We start from the raw sequence: 26,645 nt of genomic DNA, 5'->3' as shown, positions 1-26,645 counted from the left end.
TGGCATTATAAACTTCTGTGAAGCCCTTGGGGGTTCAAAGTGCTCACCTCACATCTAGATAAGTTCCTTAGGGGGTCTAGTTTTCAAAATGGGGTCATTTGTGGGGGGTTTCCACTGTTTAGGTACATTAGGGGCTCTCCAAAGGCAACATAACACCCGCAGACCATTCCATCAATGTCTGCATTCCAAAACGTCACTACTTCCCTTCCGAGCCCTGACGTGTGTCCATACAGTAGTTTTCTCCCACATATGGGGTGTCAGCTTACTCAGGACAAATTGGACAACAACTTTTGGGGTTCAATTTCTCCTGTTACCCTTGGGAAAATAAAAAAATTGGGGAATAATTGATCATGTTTGTGGAAAAAATACGATTTTTTTATTTTCATGCCCTGGCATTATAAACTTCTGTGAAGCCCTTGGGGGTTCAAAGTGCTCACCTCACATCTAGATAAGTTCCTTAGGGGGTCTAGTTTTCAAAATGGGGTCATTTGTGGGGGGTTTCCACTGTTTAGGTACATTAGGGGCTCTCCAAAGGCAACATGACACCCGCAGACCATTCCATCAATGTCTGCATTCCAAAACGTCACTACTTCCCTTCCGATCCCCGACGTGTGCCCATACAGTAGTTTTCTCCAACATATGGGGTATCAGCATACTCAGGACAAATTGGACAAAAACTTTTGGGGTTCAATTTCTCCTGTTACCCTTGGGAAAATAAAAAAAAATGGTGACTAAAAGATCATGTTTGTGGAAAAAATACGAATTTTTTATTTTCACGCCCGGGCGTTATAAACTTCTGTGAAGCACTGGGGGGTTCAAAGTGCTCACCACACATCTAGATAAGTTCCTTAGGGGGTCTAGTTTCCAAAATGGTGTCATTTGTGCGGGGTTTCCACTGTTTAGGTACATCAGGGGTTTTCCAATCGCGACATGGTGTCCGATCTCAATTCCAGCCAAAAACGTCAAATGGCGCTGCTTCCCTTCCGAGCTCTGCCATGCGCCCAAATAGTGGTTTACCCCCACATGTGGGGTATCAGCGTACTCAGGACAAATTGCACAATAACTTTTAGGGTGCTGTTACCCTTGGAAAAATAAGAATTGAGGGTGAAAAGATCATTTTTGTGGAAAAAATATGATTTTTTAATTGTACGGCTTTATGTTATAAACTTCTGTGAAGCCCTTGGGGGTTCAAAGTTCTCACCACACATCTAGATAAGTTCCTTAGGGGGTCTAGTTTCCAAAATGGTGTCATTTGTGGGGGGTTTCCACTGTTTTGGTACATCAGGGGTTTTCCAATCGCGACATGGTGTCCGATCTCAATTCCAGCCAAAAACGTCAAATGGCGCTGCTTCCCTTCCGAGCTCTGCCATGCGCCCAAATAGTGGTTTACCCCCACATGTGGGGTATCAGCGTGCTCAGGACAAATTGCACAATAACTTTTAGGGTGCTGTTACCCTTGGAAAAATAAGAATTGAGGGTGAAAAGATCATTTTTGTGGAAAAAATATGATTTTTTAATTGTACGGCTTTATGTTATAAACTTCTGTGAAGCCCTTGGGGGTTCAAAGTTCTCACCACACATCTAGATATAGTTCCTTAGGGGGTCTAGTTTCCAAAATGGTGTCATTTGTGGGGGGTTTCCACTGTTTTGGTACATCAGGGGTTTTCCAATCGCGACATGATGTCCGATCTCAATTCCAGCCAAAAACGTCAAATGGCGCTGCTTCCCTTCCGAGCTCTGCCATGCGCCCAAATAGTGGTTTACCCCCACATATGGGGTATCAGCATACTCAGGACAAATTGCACAATAACTTTTAGGGTCCTGTTACCCTTGGGAAAATAAAAATTGGGGTGAAAAGATCATTTTTGTGGAAAAAATATGATTTTTTAATTGTACCGCTGTACGTTATAAACTTCTGTAAAGCCCTTGTGGGTTCAAAGTTCTCACCACATATCTAGATAAGTTCCTTGGGGGGTCTAGTTTCCAAAATGGGGTCACTTGTAGGGGGTTTCCACTGTTTAGGTACATCAGGGACTCTCCAAACGTGACATGGCGTCCGATCTGAATTCCAGCCAATTTTGCATTGAAAAAGTCAAACGGCGCTCCTTCCATTCTGAGCTCTGCCATGCGCCGAAACAGTCATTCCCCCCCACAAATCAGGTATCAGCGTACTCAGGACAAATTGCACAATAACTTTTGCAGTCCAATTTCTCCTGTTACCCTTGGTAAAATAAAAAAATTGAACCTGAAGTATTTTTTTTGTGAAAAAAAGTTAGATGTTCATTTTTTTTTTAAATATTCAAAAAAATTCCTGTGACGCACCTAAAGGGTTAATAAACTTCTTGAATGTGGTTTTGAGCACCTTAAGGGGTGCAGTTTTTAGAATGGTGTCACTTTTGGGTATTTTCTATCATATAGACCCCTCAAAGTGGCTTCAAATGTGATGTGGTCCTAAAAATAAAATGGTGTTGTAAAAATGAGAAATCGCTGGTCAACTTTTAACCCTTATAACTTCCTAACAAAAAAAAAATTTTGGTTCCAAAATTGTGCTGATGTAAAGTAAACATGTGGGAAATGTTAGTTATCAAGTTTTTTGTGTGCCGTATCTCTGTGATTTAAGGGCATAAAAATTCAAAGTTGGAAAATTGCGAAATTTTCAAAATTTTTGCCAAATTTCCGTTTTTTTCACAAATAAACGCAAGTTATTTGAATGAAATTTTACTACTATCATGAAGTACAATATGTCACGAGAAAACAATGTCAGAATCACCGGGATCCATGGAAGCGTTCCAGAGTTATGACCTCATAAAGGTACAGTGGTCAGAATTGTAAAAATTGGCCCGGTCATGAACGTGCAAACCACCCTTGGGGGTGAAGGGGTTAATGCTATAGGGCTTTACTGACTTTATTGGCACTGTCCCCATTGGGGCTTACAATTTATTGCATTACTTTTTTTTTTTGCTTTTTATCACTACAGATTTAATATATAAAGCTCAAGTGTGTGTATGTGTGTATGTCCGGGATTGGCATCCGCACCGTCGCAGCTACAGCCACAAAATTTGGCAGAGTCACACGTCTGGACCCCGAGAGTGTCCTAAGCTATGTTGTGAGATGAAATTTTAACCCCGCGCGTTCCAATTCACCAAACAATTTTGCCCCTATCTACATAATGGGGAAAAAGTGTGTGTGTATCAAGCCCCACCCCTCATTATGATGTCATAATGGTTGACTATGGGATGGAGGATATGTATGATGGGTATATGGGCACTGGACTATGGGATGGAGGATATGTATGACGGGTATATGGGCACGGGACTATGGGATGGAGGATGTGTGATGGGTATATGGGCACTCGACTATGGGATGGAGGATATGTATGATGGGTATATGGGCACGGGCCTATGGGATGGTGGATATGTATGATGGGTATATGGGCATGGGCCTATGGGATGGTGGATATGTATGATGGGTATATGGGCACGGGCCTATGGGATGGTGGATATGTATGATGGGTATATGGGCATGGGACTATGAGATGAAGGATGTGTGATGGGTATATGGGCACTCGACTATGGGATGGAGGATAATTATAATTTGTTATAACAAACCACAGTTAGTTACTATACCCGGGCAGCGCCGGGCTCTTCAGCTAGTCTTTAAATAAATTCAGACAAGTCCTCTAAATTAATTGGACTCTCAGAAGACCCTTAAAATAAATCAGGTCCAAGAGCAAATTTCTAAATGAATCTGATCCCAGACTCATTCATTTAGGAGTCTGGTTTGATGTCAAATTAATTTAAGACACCAGACAGTAACCCTGAATTTTTCAAGCCCCGGACCCCTAAATAAATTCAGACCAAATGAGTAAATGAATCAGACTCTAAAACAGACACCAAAATTGACAAAACCCTAGATCTCAAAATGAATCAGACACAAGGCCCCAAAAATTCAGATTTCAGATCAGAGAAAAAAAAATTCAGACCACTTACACTCAACATTCCTCACTCAGTGGTCCTTTTCTCTTCCAGTTTCTACAGCTATACTCACTAGTTGATAGTCCTTTTGTACCTAGGGGACAGTTTTAACCATGTAGCCACCCCTTTAAAATCCTGCTCAAACCAGTGCTGACAATGTTTTTTGGTAGCAAAGACAGACCCTTTCTCTTGTCTATAAGGAGGGCTGGCTTAGCTATTGAAATGATCATGCAGCCCCTTTAAATTTGTCTGTGATTAACTTGATTATTGGAATTTCTGAGTCTTAGACAGCAAGTGGGTCCTTTTGCCCAAAAATACTGCCTTAATCAACTGACCCTGAGTGCACGTACCACATGGCATACGGATCGGTTCTTGATCGCTTTCTTACTTTCTGTGCCGCTCTTAACTTCTGAAATAGTCTGAGAATAATAACCAGAGGATTAAAATTCTAAACCTGGTGCCGTCCCTGACAAAAAAAAAAGCCAGAAAATATAACTCTCTCATCTTAGAATCTCGCAACGAGCAAAATACCACATAAATATAGATGATGTTTATTATCCTGAAGAATGTTTGAGAATGAAATTGATTTTACCTTCAGCGTGACACTATATCTTATTATATCATACTTGGAAATGGGAGATAAATATCTGCAGGCAAACTTCTACTTGGCGGCCAACTTTCATAGTTCTTTTTTCAGACCGTGACCTTTTTTTCCCCGTTCATCTTCCTTTGATACAGTACGAACCCATTTTCCTTGCAGGACTGGATCAATGTATAAGACCACCAGGCAAAAGATTGTGTTGGGGATGCCAATCTACCTCGAGAGAGCATATGATAAAATATAGGCTTCCAGATAAAGCTAAAAAGTTACAGAAAAATTAGTAGTTTTGCCATGGTGAAGTCCAGACCAAGCAATGTCTGAGATTTCCAAAATAGGACAAGGCACTCCGGACTCACTTAGTGTCCCGTAGTCCTGTCCGTAGTCGGTGTTGACAGATTGGTTAGTATGATTTTATCGGGGCACTTTTGCCAATATTATATATAAACTGTGACTACTGTTGTACAGACATTTTTGCCTTTAGGGATGCCGGTTAAAATGCAAGCACATTCAAAAGACGGAGAGTTTTTTCCGATTTTGGCCATTGCCTCATGGTGGTGATCGACAATCATAGCAAAATTGAGTGCACACTGTCTCTGGGACACCGCAACTGAGAGGGACCAGAAGACCATGGTGTCCGGTTTCACGTACTCCTGCACTGGTTAGATGTATGTCACATTTGTTTTAAGCAGGTCAGGTTTTTTCTTTGCTAGCAGTGCAAGCGTTAATTTGTTCAGTTTAAGCTCCTGAAGCTTTTCTACTTTGATTGTCTCAGCTGTTCAGTGTTAACCACTCCCCTCTGCTATATATGTTTGCCTCTGGCACTTAGGGATTGCCAGTGTTAATTCTTAACTCCCTGGTTTTGGAGTAAAGGGCCTGTCACACTAAGCGATATCGCTAGCAATATCGCTATAACGTCACTGGTTTTTGTGACGTAGCAGCGATGTTGCTAGCGATATCGCTATGTCTGATAATTGCCTCCGACCGGCTCCCCCGCTGACTATCTCTGATCGCACGAGAACGTCCTATACCGTTTCTCGTCATCAGCTTCCTGTGGCGACGCCGCGTGGACGCGGGCGGGAGGACGTCAGGATCGCCTCGTCTGACATGTAAGTAACGACCCCCGACCGCTGCTATGTCGCTGGTAAGATCTGCCTGTGTGGCAGCTCACTAGCGACCACTTAGCGATGCACCAGCGATCCTGTCCGTGTCATATCACTGGTCGGGATCGCTGGTGCATCGCTAACTGTGACAGTACCTTTAGAGGTGCTGTTCGTGGTTAGAGTTTTAGTTTGTTCAGGAGATTAATGCTTGGAGTTTTGTATGTATGCACATCCTCATCCTCTCCTATTTGGTTTCTCCTTCCTTTACCTCCCTTGTGTCCCACTCCGTTGGTTTGTGTGTGTCCTTTGTATGGTTCGTATTTGTAGTAATCCTTGTCCGTCTTCCCTTGTTTGTTTGGTTATGGTGTTCCTATACACTTCAGTTTCCCACTACCCTGGGTGGGGGAGGGACAGATCAGGATGGATATAGGAGCATAACAAGACACAAGAAGCCGGCTTCTGCACCTTCTGGAGTAATCCGGGGGACAGGGATAGACAAAGGCGACCCTCGTTGTGGCCATCCTCAATCCAGTAGTGTTTTGCCTTGCTTTGCCACCTACTTCTAAGATCCATAATGTGTTTCACCTATCTCTACTCAAAAAAGACATTGCTTCCTCTGAACCTTCTCCACCACCTCCATCCCCGGTCATTGTTGATGGGAATTTGGAATTTCAGATTGATAAGATTATCAATTCTTGCTTGGTTCATTGATCTCTTCAGTATCTGGTACAATGGAAGGGTTACGGTTCTGAAGAGAGAATGTGGGTACCAGCATCTGACGTCCTTGTGGTCAGGTTGGTCTGGTCTTTTCACACGATAAACCAGGCCTTGAGGTTTCTCTTAGAAGAGAAGGTACTGTCACGGGATACCGTGACAGAGAGGGGCCAGAAGACTGCCGTGTCTGGTTTTTCATACTACTGCACTGGTTAGAAGTACTTCAATATCGTATTAAACAGTGCACGTTTTTTCCTTGCTAGCAGTTCAAGGGTTAATCTGTTCAGTTGAAGTTCTTAGAGCTTCCCTACTTGGATTTTCTCAGCTGTTCAGTGTTGGCCATTCCCCTTTGATATATTTGCTTGCCTCTGGCACAAAAGGGTTGTCAGTGTTAGTTCTCACTGCCTGGTTCGTAGTTGGAGGTGTAGATTGTGTTTGGAGTTGGTGGTTGGAGATTTGTACAGGATACTGTTAATTTAATTTTTGTCTGTATAATCATCCTGTCTTTTTTGGTTTCTCCTCCTTTACCTCCCCTGTGTCCCTCTCAGTTTTTTGGTGTGTGTACTTTGTATAGTTGGTATTAATATTTATCCCTGTCTGTCTTCCCTTGTTTGTCTGGTCAGTGTGTTCCTATACACTTCAGTTTCGCACTACCGAGGGGACAGATCAGGGTTGATATAGGAGCATAGCAAGGCACGTGAACCAGGCGTCTCCACCTTCAGGACTAATCCGGGGAACAGGAATAGACTAGGGTGCCCCTAGTTCTAGGGACCTGGTGAGCACCCATAGTCCCAATCCATCATGCGTTTTTGTGACAGTTGAGGTGCTTGCTGACTAACGGGTCCACCGTACAAATCCAGTGAAAGAAGTTCACTGTAAGCTCCAGATATATTTGCAAAGTGGAGTATGTCCTCTAGTGATGCAATGTACAGAAGTCAACAGAAGTTTATATCAAGAGCAAAAGTCTGTTTTGACTGTTAAAATATAGAAATATGTACAGATATAGATATATACAAAGTTTGCAGATTTATAGAATTATAATTTATAGAAATAGAATTTATAGATGTGAAGAGATGGAAATAATGGTACAGTTCCTCTAATCAATAGCGTATATATAGCCCCCTTATTAGTAGTCACTAAAATAGGGGCTAGTTCAGGCACAAGTGATGTACCATGGTAGGTAAGGGCCCTCATATCGTAGGTAAGTGCCCCCTGACATGTTAGGTAAGGACCCTCTTGCATGGTAGATAGGGGCCCTTGTACATGGTAGTTGTGTACCCTTTTTGGTAGTTAGATACCCTCTTACATGGTATGGTTCCTCTTATATGGTCGGTAAGGCAGGTTAGAGCCCTCTTGGTAGATAAGGGCCCACTTACATGGTATGTAGGAGCCCTCCTATATGGTAGGTAAGGGCTCTTTTACATAGTAAGTAAGGGATTTTTACAAGGTATGTTAGGTCCCTCTTGCATTCAAGAGGTCCTCTTAAATGGGGGGTAAGGACCCTCTTACATGATAAGTAAGGTAGGTAACACTCTTGCTTGGTAGGTAAGGGCTCTTTTGCATTGTATAAAGACCCACTTACATTGTAGGGGCCTCTTAAATGTTAGATTAGAGCCCTCTTACGTGGTAGTTAAGGGCCTTCTTACATGGTACGTCAGAGCCCTCCTATACAGTAGTTAAGGGCTCTTTTACAAGGGCCTTCTTTCATTGTAGGGGCCTCTTACATGGTAGGTAAGAGCCATCTTAAATATTTTGTATTAGTTTCTTCACATTACACCTCCATCTATACGTATATTATTCTATTTATAGGTATGTTTTGGGGAATTTTTTTCTCATGCATTTATGCTAATAGGATTATTGTCTCTTCATAAACTTATAATAAAGATTGATGTATACTTTTTCTATGTTCTATGGGCTATCTCTTTATTATCTGCTTTTTTTGTATTGAGGGTCATATTTTTTTTTAATTTTTTGCTAGTTGATATATCATCTTTCTTATCATGCCCAAGGAAAACCAAAATGTCTGGAAAGGGAAATTGTGTCTCCCCATTCCCATTTTATTGTAGTTATTTCTGTAGACTTGTCTACACAGTAATACATCCATTCATCTCTGTATAGCAGCTTCTCTCTGGGTTATATTTTTTTCCTCATCCAGAGGACTTTTTCTTTTTTGAAGGATGACTCGAGCGGCCATAAATAAGTGGTGTCAGGGAATGGAGGCATGCCATAGGTATAATATGCTCTTCGCTGATTAATCTTGCCCCGAGTGATGTTGCGCTTCACATACGGAAGGATAGAATGTTCTTCAGGTCTGCAGGTTCATTTTTTAAGACCGTCCTCTTGTTTATGTTGTCTGAGCGAAATCTCTCTCCAGACGGTTTTCTCAGATGGCGCGTCCGCTTACTAGTCTGTGGATGAGCTCCGAACAGACAGAAACAAATTAGGTATCGGTCCTGTCTCCAATTGTTTTTCCTCCTCTGCAGGTCAATTACCAAGCACAGGGATGAAAAACCTCCGCACTTGCTGAGTTTTTTGAGCCCCTGCTTGGCATATAGACGAGGGATGGAAAGGTGAAAAACAAAATGGTCAATTTTTAAGAAGCTGTAGGAATTGTACCTTTTTGCTTCTGTTTTGTAAATCTGAAGCTTTTTTTATGTCCTTTTCTGAACGTTTTTTTCAACATTTTTTGAGCATTTTTCCAGTGTTTTTGGACCTTTTTTTTGTCTTTTGCTAGTGTTTTCCAGAATTTTAAAAAAAAAATTCCATTCAGCACTGAAGTAACTAGTAGCCCTTGTTTTTTTGTATTTAAAGTACCGTAAAATCGTTGCCAAATATGATTTGTATTGTAAAGTACAGAGCGTCTTTGGTGCGGAAAGAATGGTCTGGTCATTTAATGGTCTGGTCTTTTAACCGTTTGGTGTCTTTGAAAACTTTAAGCTGTTAAAAGCCGTGTCATGTTCACAATATACCAGGTGTCTGTCTGCATTCATTGAATATACATTTGCTTGAAAAAGTATTACCCCCTCTGGCATTTTTCACGTTTTGTTACTTCACAACCTGGAATTTCAGTCTTTTTTTTTTTTTTTTTTTTTGGAGGGTCTGCATCAGTTCATGTAGAGAACATGTCTATAACTGTGAACATTTGGTTTTGTATTTATTGTGAAGCAAAGAACCATCCATCTTTCCCTCAACTCAAACCATTTTCCTTTTCCCTGCTGACGAAAAACATCACAGCGTTATGCTGCCACCACCATGTTTCACTGAGAGGATGTGTTCTTGGGATGATGAATTTTGTTGGTTTGGTGCCAGACGTAGCTTTTACCTTCGTGGCCAAAAAGTTAAATTTTTGTCTCATTTAACCAGCACATTCCTCCATACATTCGGGGAGTTTCCGACATGTATTTTGGCATATTCAAAACAAGCAACAAGCCTTACAATTATTGTGTGTAAGTAAAGGCTTTTTTCTGCCCACTCTTCCATAAAGGCCACCTCTATGGAGTGTACAGCTTATTGTGGTCGTATGGACAGATACTCCAGTCTCTGCTTGGGAACTCAGCAGCTCCTTCCGGGTTACCTTTAGTCTATGTGCTGCCTCTCTGATTAATGCTCTCCTTGAACGGGCAGTGAGTTTTGATAATGGATTTGATGGTGCCCCAGGGGAACATCAGAAACTGGGATTCTTTTTATAACCTAACCCTGAATTGTACTTCTCAACAACTTTGTCCATGACTTGTTTGGAGATCTCCTTGGTCTTCGTGGTGTTTGGTTAGTGGTGCCTCTTATTAATGGTGTTGCAGCCTCTGTGGCCTTTCAGAAAAGGTAAAGTGTATATACTGACAGCCCATGTGACACTTAGATTGCACACAGGGGGACGCCCTTTTACTAAATATTCGACTTATGAAGGTAATTACTTGCAACAGAAATTTTTAGTGGCATCGTAGCAAAACGAGTGAATACATATGCACATGCTAATTTTTAGTTATTTGTTCCCATATATTTAATTTATGCCATTGTTTTTCTCACTTCATTTCACAAACTTAAGAAAATAGGTAAAAAGCCAAGGAGGAGGTGAATACTTTAGCAAGCCACTGTATAGGTATGGGAATTAATAGAATTTTTTTTTTTTTAAGGGGTTAAAGATTGAATATTTTCATCGCAGCCTATCGAATCCCAGATAATAATTTATTTTTTCTTCTTCTCTTCCCTATACGTTGTTTTAGGTACTGTGTCAGCCGGAGAAGGACGATATGTACTTGCAGAGAGGGGACGGCGGGTTGCACGTTACCTGCAAGATTTGGGAATTAACTCCAGGCAGACCATGGCTCATGTTAAGGATCATAAAGCAGGTATGTTCACTTGTAGTGTACAGTATATGCGATCACAGGTTCATGTCACTTACGCTGGGTTCACATTGTGTTATGGCGCTGCGTTTAACGCATCCGTTACATAGAGGCATTAACGCTATGTAACGGATGCGTTAACGCAGCCATAGACTGCCATAACGTAGCGCATCGCTAACGCATGTCATAATCAGCATGCGTTAGTGATGTGCCGTCATTCTGTGTCGGACGCGGTCTGCAGTGTTCGAGTGTCCGTCACTGCTAGCATAACGCGATCAAAAAAAGGAGTTGTGTTAGCGCAGTCCGTTTAACGCATGCGTTGAACGGACTGCTCTAACACAATGTGAACCTGGCCTTAGAGAGACTTAAAAAAAAAAAAAAAATAATAATAAAAATGCTATTTTCTTTTTCAAAATAAAAATTATTCAAATTTGAATTACCTCACTATTCCCGATCCAAAAATGTACACATTAAAATAAATAACATATTTGGTGTTGCCATTGCTGTAAAAGTCCAATCTACGAAATAAAAAAAAAAAAAATGAATGAATTGAGATAAAAAGAAAAAATAAATGCCAAAATTGTCAAATTTTAACGTCAATGTAACACTATCCAAAAAATGCAAAAACTATCAATCAGTATGTCATAAGTACCCCAAAATGGTATCAATAATAGTGTCAGCTCGTCTCACAGAAAACAAGCCCTCACTCGGCTACCTCGCCGGAAAAATAAAATAGATATGGATGTCCGAAAATGGCGATGCAATTTTAATTTCTTTATCTCCTTATTGGGGGACACAGATTACCATGGGTGTATGCTGCTGCTGCTAGGAGGCTGACACTATGCAAAACAATAAAAATTAGCTCCTCCCCGGCAGTATACACCCACCGACAGGCACCAAGCACCTCAGTTTGTGCTTAGTGTCTGTAGGAGGCGGACCGGGATCTCCCCAGATCCGCTGTTAATAATCCATTTTTTCTTTTAGGGTTTACATCGAACTTTTTAATCTTTTCTCTTTTATTTTTCAGGTTTTTCCGTCGGGAAACAGGGTATAGTTATCACCCTGATTTCCTATATCATGCGGCTGAGCAGTGTGGTGTCACCCACATCGCAACTCTCAGTACCGCAGGCAGGACTTTTTCACTATCACCTTCCGGTGATAAGGGTTGTGGACAGGTGGCTGGTCCTTGCCGAATCCCCCTCCTTACCCCTTTCTCGGGACAGGGCTGAGAGGAAGACGGCGATCGCAGGAGGTTCAAGCCGTCTTCTGCAGGATGCGGGTACAGAGGACCCCCCCCAGCGGCCTGCTTGTTCTCCGTGGGCCCCTGTGGTCATCCTCTTCAGGGACGTCAGGTAAGTGCCTGTACGTTCCCTCCGGCCCCGCATAAGCTTCCGTGACTGGGAGAAGTTGGACCTTGGTGATTACAGGTCCACAGTTATTTGAATCTCCCGCCCTCTCTGCCTGCCGCGCGCTCACACAGCCTCTTGCGTCTCACCCTCCCTCTGCACTAGTCAGGGAGACACTGGGGATCCCCCCCTCCACTCACCACAGCAGCGTCACAAGCAGCAGGGCCACTGTCAGTTCGGCACCGTTATGTCGGCGTTTCCTTCACAATTGCTAGGCATGGGGCTGCGGCGTCCTCCTTTCACTTTCACTTTCCCTCAGCGTGCTCCCTTCCTGAGCGCGCTCTTTTCAGCGCGCTTTTACTAGCCCATCACAGGGCTCCTTTTCTTTTGATATGCCAGCCTCCCCCTTCGGCCATGCCCTCTCCATCGCTGTTAGCCAGTCACGGCGCAGCCGCTAAGCTCCACCCCCAGCCTCCAGCACAAGGATTTCCTGGATTTTCACTCCTTCCTGCGCTGCTTGGGGGACACTTCGGCGTTTTCTACTGCTCGCCAGAATCTCGGTAGGCTCTGCTCTGAGGCAAAGATTAGCTCTCCTCGGCAGTTCTTCCCTAATTCCTGCGGCCATTCAGTGCAGTTTACTTATGCCCAACCCTTCAGGGGATCTCTGCTTCAGGCCCACCGCCTATTACGCCTGTGCGCGCTGTAAAAAGAAGTGGGCATCGGGTCGGTCGTCCCCATTCTGCCCCCCCTGCAGTCCTTCAAATATGTCAGCATCTCAGGAGCGCACAGAGTCCCGGGCTGAGGGCACTCTCCCTTCCCCCCTCCCCCGGAGTGGGCCGTTGTAATGTCTCAGTCGCTGGTCCAGGTCTTAGAACGATTACCTCAGCTATCTACAGCCACCTGTTCCCCGACCGCCTCTCAGGGTGAGTCATCCGCACCTGACCGCGACCTTCAGAGAGACAGACAGGGCAGGAGTTCTAGGAAGCGGGCTCTGTCTACTTCGTCCTCTAGCTCGCAGGGCCCTTCTGCTTCTCCCAGGTTTCCTTCTCCTTCCTCGGATGACAACCTTCAGTCAGGCGATGACTCTCAATTGGAAGTTAGTTCAGAAGGGAACAGCGTTTCTAATACACGGGACATGGTCGATAGTCTTATTTCAGCTATCTTCCAAACACTAAAAATTAAGCAGGATAAGACTCCCCCTCAGGAATGCTCTGTTCTCCTTAAATGAGCAAGACCTCCATCTCGAACCTTTCCCAATCACAAAGATATCTATACTACCTTATCCAAACACTGGGAGCGCCCTGAGCAACGTTTCTCAGGCCGCAAGTACTTAGACATACTGTACCCCTTTGACGCAGACCTGCTCACAAAGTGGTACAAGGCTCCCGAGGTGGATCCTCCAGTTTCCCGGATAGCCTCAAAAACGGTGCTTTCTCTGCCAGATGGGGCATCGCTTAAAGATCCTACTGACAGGCAGATTGAATCTCTGGCTAAGTCTATCTTTGAGGCATCCGGCGCCTCTCTCTGCCCTATTTTCGCATCCGCCTGGGTGGCGAAAGTCATTTCCGCTTGGGCAAAAATTCTTCGCAGGGGCATCTTAGCGTCAGCTCCTCAAGACGAGTTGGCGGATCTTGCAGATCAGGTTAATCATGCGGGAAAATACCTTTTGGCCGCCTCCTTGGACGCGGCCGGCTGCGTAGCAAGGGCTAACAGCAACATAGTAGCTGTACGCCGAGTCCTCTGGCTAAAGTCATGGAATGCGGACACTACTTCAAAAAAGTCGCTTACCAATCTGCCATTCCATGGCTCTAGACTCTTTGGAGCCAAGCTGGATCAGATAATTTCCGATGCCACTGGTGGTAAAAGCACTTCGCTTCCCCAGTCTCGACCGAAACGTTTTTTCAACAGAAAGGGTTTTCGACCATTCAGGCCCTTTCGTCCCTTCTCTGCCACGGAGAGATCTGCTCAACAAGATTGGCCGCCCTCCACCAGGGAGCGGGATCAGAGGAAACCTTCCTACAAACCAGCTCCTCGCTGGAGATCTAGAGGACAATACTCCAGATCTTCAGGCGCCAATTCCGGCAGATTTTCTTCTAAGTGACGGGTCACCCCCACCTGGAATTTCTTCCAGGGTGGGAGGCAGACTTTCCTTTTTCGTGGATGCTTAGCTGTCTGTTGTCGACGACGCTTGGGTCAGAGAAATCGTTGCATCAGGATACAAGATCGAATTTGCTTCCCCCCCCGAACAGACGTTTTTTCCGGTCTCGGCCTCCGCGACAGCGGTCCCAGACTCCGGGTTTTCTGCATGCCATTTCCTCCCTTCTTTCCGCCGGAGTCATTGTTCCCGTTCCCTCAAACGAACGGTTTTCCGGGTTCTACTCCAATCTCTTTGTAGTCCCGAAGAAAGACGGCTCCCTTCGTCCAATTCTGGACCTCAAATTGCTCAATCGCCACGTGAAGATTCTTCATTTCAAAATGGAGTCTCTTCGGTCGGCGATTGCTTCCATGGAACCCGGGGAATTCCTCTGCTCGGTGGACATTCGGGATGCCGATCTGCACATTCCGGTTTGTGTGCAACATCAGAAGTATCTTCGATTTGCGATTCAGGGAGACCACTTTCAGTTCACGGCTCTTCCTTTCGGCCTAGCTTCAGTGCCCCGAGTTTTCACGAAGGTGATGGCGACCGTCATGGCCATCCTTCGCTCCAGAGGGATCCTCATCATCCCTTATCTGGACAATCTTTTGATCAAGGGTTCGTCTCGCCAGGACTGTCTCCAGAGTCTTCAGATAACCCTGGACACTCTCGGCCGCCTCGGTTGGCTAGTCAACAAGAAGTCCATTCTGACCCCCACCCAGCGTCTGACCTTTCTGGGCATGGAATTCGACACGAATCTAGCCCGTGTTTTTCTTCCAGGGGAAAAATTTGCGACTCTTTCCAAGGGCATCAGAACTCTCAAGAGGCCTACTCCCATTCCCATTCGGTCCTGCATGAAGGTCCTGGGGAAGATGGTGGCTTCCATGGAAGCAGTACCCTTTGCTCAGTTTCATCTTCGCCTCCTCCAGCTGTCTCTGCTTTCAGCCTGGGACAAGACCACGATGTCCTTGGACCGTCCTATTCTGCTCCCTCTCAGAGTGAGGCAATCTCTCACTTGGTGGCTACGGCCAGCGTCAGTTCTCCAAGGGAGGTCCTATCTTCCGCCTCAGTGGCAAGTCATCACCACCGATGCGAGCCTTCAAGGATGAGGAGCCATATTCCATCAGAAAGCAGCCCAAGGACGCTGGAATCCACAGAAGTCTCTCCTTCCAATTAATCTTCTGGAGATCAGAGCAATCTTCCTGGCCCTTCTTCACTGGCAGCCTCTCCTATCCGGCAAGCCGGTCCGTATTCAGTCGGACAACGCCACGGCCGTGGCGTACATAAACCATCAGGGGGGCACGCGCAGCAAGCAAGTAATGTCAGAAGTGGCCAAGATATTCCGCTGGGCAGAACGTTACGTTCCGACAATCTCCGCCGTTCATATTCCAGGGGTGGAAAATTGGGCAGCCGACTTTCTGAGTCGCCAGGGCCAAGCGTCCGGCGAATGGTCCCTGCACCCCACAGTCTTCAATCAGATATGCCACCGTTGGGGCACCCCGGATGTCGACCTCATGGCATCTCGGATGAACCACAAGGTGCCGCAGTTCGTAGCCAGGTCCAGGGACCCTCTAGCCGTCGCATGCAACGCGCTGGTGACTCCGTGGTCCCAGTTTCAATTTCCTTATCTGTTCCCGCCTCTGGCCTTGATCTCACGAGTGGTCAAAAAGATAAAATCGGAAGGCGTACCAGTGATTCTTGTCGCTCCAGATTGGCCAAGACGGCCTTGGTACGCGGAACTGGTCAACATGCTCGCGGACGTCCCCTGGAGGCTTCCAGACCGTCCAGACCTTCTCTCGCAAGGCCCCCTTTACCACGAGAATTCTCAGACTCTGAGTTTGACGGCATGGCCGTTGAGACCGCAATCCTGAAGGAATCAGGTCTGTCCAGTCAGGTTATTCGAACTATGATCAGAGCCAGGAAACCAGCCTCTTCCCGCATTTACCATAGGTACTGGAAGGCTTTTTTCCGTTGGTGCGATGATAAAAAAAGTCTTCCCAATGTCCTTTTCTATCCCATCTATCCTTGGGTTTCTTCAGTCTGGTTTAGAAGCGGGTCTGTCCCTCAGTACGCTCAAGGGCCAGGTTTCCGCTCTCTCTATCCTCTTCCAAAGAGAGCTAGCTTCTCTACCACAGGTCAAAACCTTTCTCCAAGGGGTCTCCCATGTGGCTCCTCATCATTCGCCAATAGACCCGTGGGATCTCAACCTCGTTCTTAGCGCTCTCCAGAAGGCGCCGTTCGAGTTTCTCCAGGACATTCCTTTGTCCCTTCTCTCGTGGAAGGTCACCTTTTTGATCGCCATTACATCCATCAGAAGAGTTTCTGAATTGGCGGCCTTGTCATGTCGTTCCCCTTACCTGATTCTCCATCAGGACAAAGCCGTCCTCAGGCCCTTTCCTTTTCTTCCAAAGGTGGTTTCCTCTTTCCATATCAATGAGGATATCGTTCTTCCTTCTTTTTGTCCGGCTCCCTCTCATCCGCTTGAGAAGTCTCTCCACAAACTGGACGTAGTTAGAGCCCTGCATGTCTATCTCGCCAGGACATCTTCCTTTCGTCGGTCCGATTCCTTGCTGGTCATCTCTGAAGGTCGCCAGAAGGGCCTTCCGGCTTCCAAATCCACGATCGCTCGCTGGATTCGTTCTACCATTCTGGAAGCGTATCGTCTTCAGGAAAAACGACCCCCTCCGGGCGTAAGAGCTCATTCCACCCGGGCTGTGGCGGCTTCGTGGGCTGTTCGTCACCAGGCTTCGGCCATGCAAATTTGCAAGGCCGCAACCTGGTCGTCTTTGCACACCTTTACGAGGTTCTACAGGGTTCATACCCAGGCCTCGTCTGATGCTGTTGTTGGTAGGAAGGTTCTGCAGGCGGCGGTGGCTCACCGGCCGACCTAAGCCTTTCCGTTACTTTCGTTCCTTATTGCTGTTCCCACCCTTGGGACTGCTTTGGAACGTCCCATGGTAATCTGTGTCCCCCAATAAGGCGATAAAGAAAGATGGATTTTTGGTTCTTACCGTAAAATCTCTTTCTTGGAGCCTTCATTGGGGGACACAGCACCCTCCCTGTTTAAGTTGTACCGTGTTGTGTCTTAGAGTCCCATGTTGGGTTGGTACATATGTTTAGAGTTTTCTCTTTGCTTCTCCTACTGCTTTTTCACCAACTGAGGTGCTTGGTGCCTGTCGGTGGGTGTATACTGCCGGGGAGGAGCTAATTTTTATTGTTTTGCATAGTGTCAGCCTCCTAGCAGCAGCAGCATACACCCATGGTAATCTGTGTCCCCCAATGAAGGATCCAAGAAAGAGATTTTACGGTAAGAACCAAAAATCCATCTTTTTTTTTAACTACAATTTAAAAAAAAAAAAAAAAAAAAAAATACAAATTTAGTATCGCCATAATTGTACTAATGTGGAGAGTCATGTCACTTGTCATTTTTACCGCACAATGAAGACCCTAAAAACTAAACCCCAAAAACAGTAATGGGGGCCCAATAACCACGATCCCTTTCTAGGCTATTAATATCTGCCCTCAGTCACTGGCTTTCCCTCTGTGGCGGAGAAAATCGCGCGGGAGCACACGCAATTTTTTTCCGCGATTATAGCCTTAAATTTAACCCCTAGAGTTCCAAATTTTTCCTAACACAAACTAATACATTTATTAAACACTGACATATATAAATCGTTTTGATATGACATGGTTTACTATATGTAAGCCATGTGTCATTTCATTTCGGGGTTTGTAACGATTTTACAGATGCTGGCAATTGATTTAGCGGCTATTATGCTATGTAGAACTCTATGAGAAAAAAAAAATAAATAAAAAATAAAATATATATATATATATATATATATATATATATATATATATATATATATATATATATATATATATATATATATATGTCTCAATGACGTGTGTGTGTGTGTGTATACACTCACTGGCCACTTTATTAGGTACACCGTGCTAGTAAGGGGTTGGACCCCCTTTTGCCTTCAGAACTGCCTCAATTCTTCGTGGCAGAGATTCAACAAGGTGCTGGAAGCATTCCTCAGAGATTTTGGACCATATTGACATGATGGCATCACACAGTTGGCGCAGATTTGTCGGCTGCACATCCCTGATGCGAATCTCCCGTTCCACCACATCCCAAAGATGCTCTATTGGATTGAGATCTGGTGACTGAGGAGGCAATTTGAGTACAGTAAACTCATTGTCATGTTCAAGAAACCAATCTGAGATGATTCGAGCTTTATGACATGGCGCATTATCCTGCTGAAAGTAGCCATCAGATGTTGGGTACATTGTGGTCATAAAGGGATGGACATGGTCAGCAACAATACTCAGGTAGGCTGTGGCGTTGCAACGATGCTCAATTGGTACCAAGGGGCCCAAAGAGTGCCCAGAAAAAATTCCCCACACCATGACACCACCACCAGCCTGAACCGTTGATACAAGGCAGAATGGATCCATGCTTTCATGTTATTTACGCCAAATTCTGACCCTACCATCCGAATGTCGCAGCAGAAATCGAGACTCATCAGACCAGGCAACGTTTTTCCAATCTTCTACTGTCCAATTTCGATGAGCTTGTGCAAATTGTAGCCTCAGTTTCCTGTTCTTAGCTGAGAGGAGTGGTACCCAGTGTGGTCTTCTGCTGCTGTAGCCCATCTGCCTCAAAGTTCGACGCACTGTGCGTTCAGAGATGCTCTTCTGCCTACCTTGGTTGTAACGGGTGGCAATTTGAGTCACTGTTGCCTTTCTATCAGCTCGAACCAGTCTGCCCATTCTCCTCTGACCTCTGGCATCAACATGGCATTTCCGGCCACAGAACTGCCGCTCACTGGATTTTTTTTCTTTTTCGGACCATTCTCTGTAAACCCTAGAGATGGTTGTGCGTGAAAATCCCAGTAGATCAGCAGTTTCTGAAATTCTCAGACCAGCCCTTCTGGCACCAACAATCATGCCACGTTCAAAGGCACTCAAATCACCTTTCTTCCCCATACTGATGCTCGGTTTGAACTGCAGGAGATTGTCTTGACCATGTCTACATGCCTAAATGCACTGAGTTGCCGCCATGTGATTGGCTGATTAGAAATTAAGTCTTAACACACAGTTGGACAGGTGTACCTAATAAAGTGGCCAGTGAGTGTGTGTGTATATATATATATATATATATGTATGTATTCTATGTGTATATATACTTTCGTTTGTGTTTTAACCTGTCATTGGGCTCCATTATATGTCCATTTTGCTAGCCAGCGAGAAAATCTCACCGTACGGATGCCATACGGATAATTTGATGCGAAGAAATCACATCCTCGCATCAAAAATGGATTACATACGGATCACTGTTCATGAAACATTGATGCGATTCTCGGTCGTAAAAAACGGACCGATTTTTATACATTGTGTGACTCCAGCCTTAGAAACAGAAAAGACGACTCAAGAACTTGCATGTCTTTAATTTTTTTGTTTGTTTGTTTATTCGATGATCCGCTCTTGAGTCTGCAATACGCCAATGAAGAGTTGCAACTTATTCTTTTTTTTTTTTCTTTATTTAAGAATGTTGGCATAGGCAAAATAACATCAAAGATGCACAAAAGAATCAAAATTCATTTTCTTTAATGGATACAAAGTTTAAGGGAGCAGGAATAAAAAAGAAGGAAAAAAAAGGAGGGGGAGGAGGGAAGGAGGACAAACAAGAGCAAGAGGGAAAGGTGGAGGTGGTAGTCCTGTTGAAAAATAGCCTCTATCTCCTTATCTTAAAAGTAGAAACTAAGACATATTTACAACTCTGGCAAAAATTGAGAGACCACTTCCAAATGTTCAGTGTATCTGATTTTTCTCTTTATATTTTTGAGTAAAATGTAAATTGTTCTTTTAGTCTATAAACTTCTGGCAACATGTGTCCGAATTTCCAAGCACTAAATTTTGTTTTTTTTTTCTGAAAAGGAACAGTGCTTTCGGACCTCAAATAATGGAAAGAAAACAAGTTCATAATCATTTAGAAGCAACAATAACAACAATAATAATGTTTTAACTCAGGAAGAGTTCAGAAATCAATATTTTGTGGAATAACCGTGATTTTTAATCACAGCTTTCATGTGTCTTGGCATGCTTTCCACCAGTCTTCTACACTGCTTCTGGCGCAAAAATGTAAGCAGTTCTTCTTTGTTTGATGGCTTGTGACTATCCATCATCCTCTTGATTACATTCCAGAGGTTTACAATGGAGTTCAGGTCTGGAGAATGGGCTGACCACGACAGGGTTTTGATGTGGTGGTCTCTTAATTTTTGCCAGAGCTGTAGATATATATAGCATAAACATATTTGGTAAAACAATTCCATGGTTTAACCCCTTAAGCCCCAAGGGTGGTTTGCACGTTCATGACCGGGCCAATTTTTACAATTCTAACCACTGTCACTTTATGAGGTAATAACTCTGAAACGCTTCCATGGATCCTGGTGATTCTGACATTGTTTTCTCGTGACATATTGTACTTCATGTTAGTGGTAAAATTTCATTCAAATAACTTGCGTTTATTTGTGAAAAAAAACGGAAATTTGGAGAAAATTTTGAAAATTTCGCAATTTTCCAACTTTGAATTTTTACACCCTTAAATCACAGAGATATGGCACACAAAAAACTTAATAAATAACATTTCCCACATATTTACTTTACATCAGCACAATTTTGGAACCAAAATTTTTTTTTGTTAGGAAGTTATAAGGGTTAAAAATTGACCAGCGATTTCTCATTTTTGCAACACCATTTTATTTTTACTGACTACATCACATTTGAAGCCACTTTGAGGGGTCTATATGATAGAAAATACCCAAAAGTGACACCATTCTAAAAACTGCACCCCTTAAGGTGCTCAAAACCACATTCAAGAAGTTTATTAACCCTTTAGGTGCGTCACAAGAATTTTTTGAATATTTAAAAAAAAATGAGCATTTAACTTTTTCACAAAAAAAATAATTCAGGTTCAATTTTTTTTATTTTACCAAGGGTAACAGGAGAAATTGGACTGCAAAATTTATTGTGCAATTTGTCCTGAGTACGCTGATACCTGATATGTGGGGGGAACCACTGTTTCGGCGCATGGCTGAGCTCAGAAGGGAAGGAGCGCCGTTTGACTTTTTCAATGCAAAATTGGCTGGAATTCAGATCGGATGCCATGTCACGTTTGAAGAGCCCCTGATGTACCTAAACAGTGGAAACCCCCCACAAGTGACCCCATTTTGGAAACTAGATCCCCCAAAGAACTTCTCTAGATATGTGGTGAGAACTTTGAACCCACAAGGGCTTCACAGAAGTTTATAACGTACAGCGGTAAAATTAAAAAATCATATTTTTTCCACAAAAATGATCTTTTCACCCTCAATTCTTATTTTTCCAAGGGTAACAGGACCCTAAAAGTTATTGTGCAATTTGTCCTGAGTGCGCTGATACCCCGTATGTGGGGGTAGACCACTATTTGGGCGCATGGCAGAGCTCGGAAGGGAAGCAGCGCCATTTGACGTTTTTGGCTGGAATTGAGATTGGACGCTATGTCGCGTCTGGAGAGCCCCTGATGTACCTAAACAGTGGAAACCCCCCACAAGTGACCCCATTTTGGAAACCAGACCCCCTAAGGAACTTATCTAGTTGTGTGGTGAGCACTTTGAACCCCCCAGTGCTTCACAGAACTTTATAACGACCGGGCGTGAAAATAAAAAAATCGTATTTTTTCCACAAACATGATCTTTTAGTCCCCATTTTTTTTATTTTTCCAAGGGTAACAGGAGAAATTGGACCCCAAAAGTTGTTGTCCAATTTGTCCTGAGTACGCTGACACCCCATATGTTGGAGAAAACTACTGCATGGGCACACGTCGGGGCTCGGAAGGGAAGTAGTGACGTTTTGGAATGCAGACTTTGATGGAATGGTCTGCAGGTGTCATGTTGCCTTTGGAGAGCCCCTAATGTACCTAAACAGTGGAAACCCCCACAAATGACCCCATTTTGGAAACTAGACCCCCTAAGGAACTTATCTAGATGTGTGGTGAGCACTTTGAACCCCCAAGGGCTTCACAGAAGTTTATAATGCCTGGGCATGAAAATAAAAACAACATTTTTTTCCACAAAAATTATATTTTTGCCCCCAATTTTTTATTTTCCTAAGGGTAACAGGAGAAATTGGACCCCAAAAATTGTTTTGCAATTTGTCCTGAGTAGGCTGATACCCTACATGTGGGGGTAAAACACAGTTTGGGCGCATGGCAGAGCTTGGAAGGGAAGGAGCACCATAGGACTTTTTCAACTCAGAATTGGCTGGAATTGAGATCAGACGCCATGTTGCATTTGGAGAGCACCTGATGTGCCCAAACAGTGGAAACCCCCAATTCTAACTCCAACCCAAACCCCAACACACCCCTAACCCTAATCTCAGCCCTAGCCCTGGCCCTAGCCCTAACCCTAACGGGAAAATGGAAATAAGTACATTTTCTTTTAATTTTATTATTTTTCCCTAACTAAGGGGGTAATAACGGTGGGGGAGGGGTTGATTTACTATTTATGGCGGTTTTTATGTTTGGCAGCTGTCACACGCTATAAGACGCTTTTTATTGTAAAAATAGTTTTTGCATCACCACATATTGAGAGCTATAATTTTTCCATATTTTGATCCACAGACGTTTTTATTGGTACCATTTTCGGGCACGTGACATTTTTTGATTGCTTTTTATTCCGATTTTTGGGACGCAGAATGAACAAAAACCAGCGTTTCATGAATTTCTTTTGGGGGGGTGCGTTTACACCGTTCCGCGTGCGGTAAAATTGATAAAGCTGTTTTATTCTTCGGGTCAGTACGGTTACAGCGATACCTCATTTAGGTCGTTTTTTTATGTTTTGTCGGTTTTATGCAATGAAAACTATTTTATATAAAAAATAATTATTTTTGCATCGCTTTATTCTGCGAGCTATAACTTTTTTACTTTTTCGCTGATGATGCTGCATGGTGGCTCGTTTTTTGCGGGACAAGATAACGTTTTTAGTGGTACCATGGATATTTATATGCGTCTTTTTGATCGCGCGTTATTGCACTTTTTGTTTGGCGGTATGATAATAAATCATTATTTTTTGCTTCATTTTTTATTTTTATTTTTTAAGGGGTTCGCTAAAGGGGTTAACTAATGGGACAGTTTGATAGGGCGTGTCGTTACGGACGCGGCGATATCAAACATGTGAACTTTTATTTTTTTTTTTATTTCCAAAAAAAGAATTTATTGGGGGAATATATATATATATTTTTTTCTAATTTATTTGGCTATTTTTTTTTTTTAAATTATTTTAACGCTTTTTTTTTTAACTTTATTACGTTGTCCCAGGTGGGACATTACTGTCCTGTGACAGATCGTCTCCATCTTGGATTCGGGAGCCTGCAGGGAAGGAGCCCCCCGCAGCAGCGCTGCACATTGCGCTGCCGTGGGGGGCTCAGAGAAGCATGGAGGGAGCACCCTCCCTGCCGATGCTTCCCTTTAACCCCCGGTACACTGCGATCGTGTTTGATCGCGATGTGCAAGGGGTTAACGTGTCGGGGGTGGTACCGGACCGCCCCTGACACATTGTGCCGGGTGTCAGCTGTGATAATCAGCTGACACCCGGCCGCAATCAGCGGCGCTCACCACGTGGGCGCCGCTGATCGCTATGACGTACTATCCCGTCCCTGGGAATTAAGTCCCAGGGTACATGGACGGGATAGTACGTCATATGGGATTAAGGGGTTAAAGTTTAATTTTATTTTGGTATTTACAGTAGTGCCATCTTTCTCAAAGCCTGTCCTGGTTGGGGTGAATCAAGCAAATTTTTGAAAATTCATATATGCTATTGCATTCATTAATCCATTTTGAAAAAGAGGGGGGATCAGTATCCTTCCAATGCCTTCAAATAACTATTTTAGCCGCATTAAGGATATGGGATATTATAATATCATTAATATGCTGATATTGAGGATGCACGTTAAGAAGAACTAGTTGGGGTGTTAAAGGGGGCAATATGTGTAGAGCTTTTCCTATATGACTATGTATTGTTTCCCAGAAGGGTGCGATTGTAACAATTCTGGTTTTCCCTGGTAATGTACCTCTAAGGGTCCCGTTACACTAAACGACGCACCAGCGATCCCGACATCGATACGACCTGGTCAGGATCGCTGGTGCCTCGCTACATGATCGCTGGTGTGCTCTCAAACAGGCAGCTTCACCAGCGATCAGGACCAGCGAGGACGCTGGTATCCAAGGTAAATAGCGGGTAACTAAGCGCGCGCGTGGCTTAGTTACCCGTTGTGTACCCTGGATACCAGCGTGCTCGTGCTGGGAGCTGGTATCCAGGGTACACAACGGGTAACTAAGCCACGTGTGCGCTTAGTTACCCGCTATTTACCTTGGATACCAGCTCTCAGCGTCTGCTTACAGCGCTAGGAGCTCGCTGATCGTTGGTCTCCCGCTGCCACACACAGCGATGCATGCTGGCCAGCGGGAGACCAACGATCAAAATATTGCCCAGGACATTCCTGCACGATCAGCGATACCCGGCGGGGGGGTGGTCACTGATACATGTCACACACAGCAAGATCGCTGGCGAGATCGCTGATGCGTCACAAAATTGGTGACTCATCAGCGATCTCGCTAGCCATCTCGCTGTCTGTGAAGTACCCCTTATTCTTGCTTATCAGTCGACCTTCTGCCCTTGTAGATGTTTCATGTGATCCTTTTTTTTACTGTTCTAACTTGGCCTCCATGCTGTGAACTGGTATTTACCTCCAACCACCATTAGTGGTTTGTGTGCATAGGTTCTTCATCTCTGCCATCTCAACGCTTATCCCTGGCACAATTGCCTTTACATTGTACTTACATGGCATAGACAAAGTTACGTGCATGTAATCCTATGTTTTGCCCAGCTTTTATCATGAGATTTTTGACGTCTTCAGTCACCATCTTTCTTTACATTAGGATTTTAGTATTTATAATAGCCAATGATCTGTATATCTGACTAATTGGATTATTCCCTTATTTTTCTCCAACCAGGGTTTAACGTTTGTAGTCTGTACCAATGAGACACATAGAGGTCTTCATAGGAGCTGTACGCACAGAACGGCCAAATATATATATTTTTTAATTTATGCTATGTGCAAAGTTTCTTAATTTTTTTTTGGTTTGATTCATTGACACAATAGCCAAGGAATTGCAATAGTGCAGATAGCTTTTAAGCAGCAGTACGGCTGAATGTAGAGCAGAGGCGTTCACGTGATGAGTACCGGGATTTAGCAGGTCACATTGACTTATGATCTTGTGTTGTTAGCGACAATTTCAATATCTCAATTCATTGGGTTTAATTCCTGCAGATTTAATATATGTAGCATTAAATTGGAAGAACTCTCTGGATTTTGTCGTCCTGCAGGGCGGAAGGAGTGCATGACCTTTTTTTTTTTTTTTTTTGTTCAGGTTGCTGTATAAAATCTCCTCTGGCGAACGCATAACTGAGGTCTTAGTAATAATGTATAAAGCAGCACAATAAACACTCGCTTCCCGCGGTTTGTACTTTATGCAGCCCAGAACCCTGCTGCTTTACCCAATAGTTCTGCCGTGCCGCTGGCCTGTCTATAGGTTATCTGAAATAATGACTGTCAGGACTATTTATTTTTCATCTCGGTGAACTGAATATTTAGTTTTACCTTGCAAAGCCTTTACATGGAAAGTGCCGTCTACAGAGAGCAAAAAAGCTGAGATAAGATAGCAGCATAAAAGTTTTTTGCACCGAGAAGACGGGAAAGCCCATTGGAGGAAATTAGTTTTTTGGCTGTTGGTTTATAGATCTATGCAAAAAAAATATGTATCTGTCATGGCGTGAGCTAGTTTCAATGAACAGAAGGCCTATAGTTTTAGTTTCTGGTTGAGTTACCAACGAGCTCAACAAAATCAGCAAGTTGACATGTTAGAAGCAGGAAAAAAAGGGGCAAGCGTAGGTATCTCGGTGAGTATGACAAAAGCCGAATTGTATTGAGTTGTCTACAAAAAGTGGCCCAACTGGTGAACCAGAGAGAAGTCTAGCGGCCGGTAGAGACGAGCAGTTTGGTGTGCGCAGCTCTGAACCAATGCGGTCCTCGGTGGCAGCCGGTCTTTACTTCTGCCCAAAGAATCCTGGGCACCTCTGGCACGCATGTAATGGCCCCATAAGCCCATAACAGACTCAAGGGCTCAGCAAATCAGATCTGTTTTGGTGGCATAAAGTGGTCCTACATACTATTACGTAGGTGGTTTTAAGGTTATGGCTGTGCAGGTTTCCCTTTCTCTGGACCCCAGTGCAAACTGCTTTGCTTCCACATGTCAAGGTTGTGCGTGTCTGATCCGTTACACTCTTCTGTAAAGGTTTACTTCTTAAAGGGAATTCCAAAGCTCATTTTC

At 43.9% G+C, this 26,645-nt stretch overlaps 1 protein-coding gene across 1 annotated transcript in view; it reads left to right on the top strand.

Moving 5' to 3' along the window:
- Nucleotides 1-26,645, top strand: part of PIWIL4 (piwi like RNA-mediated gene silencing 4) — a 275,269-nt gene that overhangs the window by 52,576 nt on the left and 196,048 nt on the right. Inside the window, exon 4 of the mRNA XM_073582971.1 lies at nt 10,610-10,735. Within this exon, the coding sequence (XP_073439072.1) occupies nt 10,610-10,735 (126 nt within the window). The remainder of the gene's footprint in view (nt 1-10,609; nt 10,736-26,645) is intronic.

Source organism: Dendrobates tinctorius, unplaced genomic scaffold (assembly GCF_039654945.1).
Source record: "Dendrobates tinctorius isolate UK_male_01 unplaced genomic scaffold, ASM3965494v1 ptg000075l, whole genome shotgun sequence".
Classification (NCBI taxonomy): domain Eukaryota; kingdom Metazoa; phylum Chordata; class Amphibia; order Anura; family Dendrobatidae; genus Dendrobates; species Dendrobates tinctorius.
Note: the sequence above shows the minus strand (reverse complement) of the source record. Positions and strands in the feature narration are given on the sequence as shown.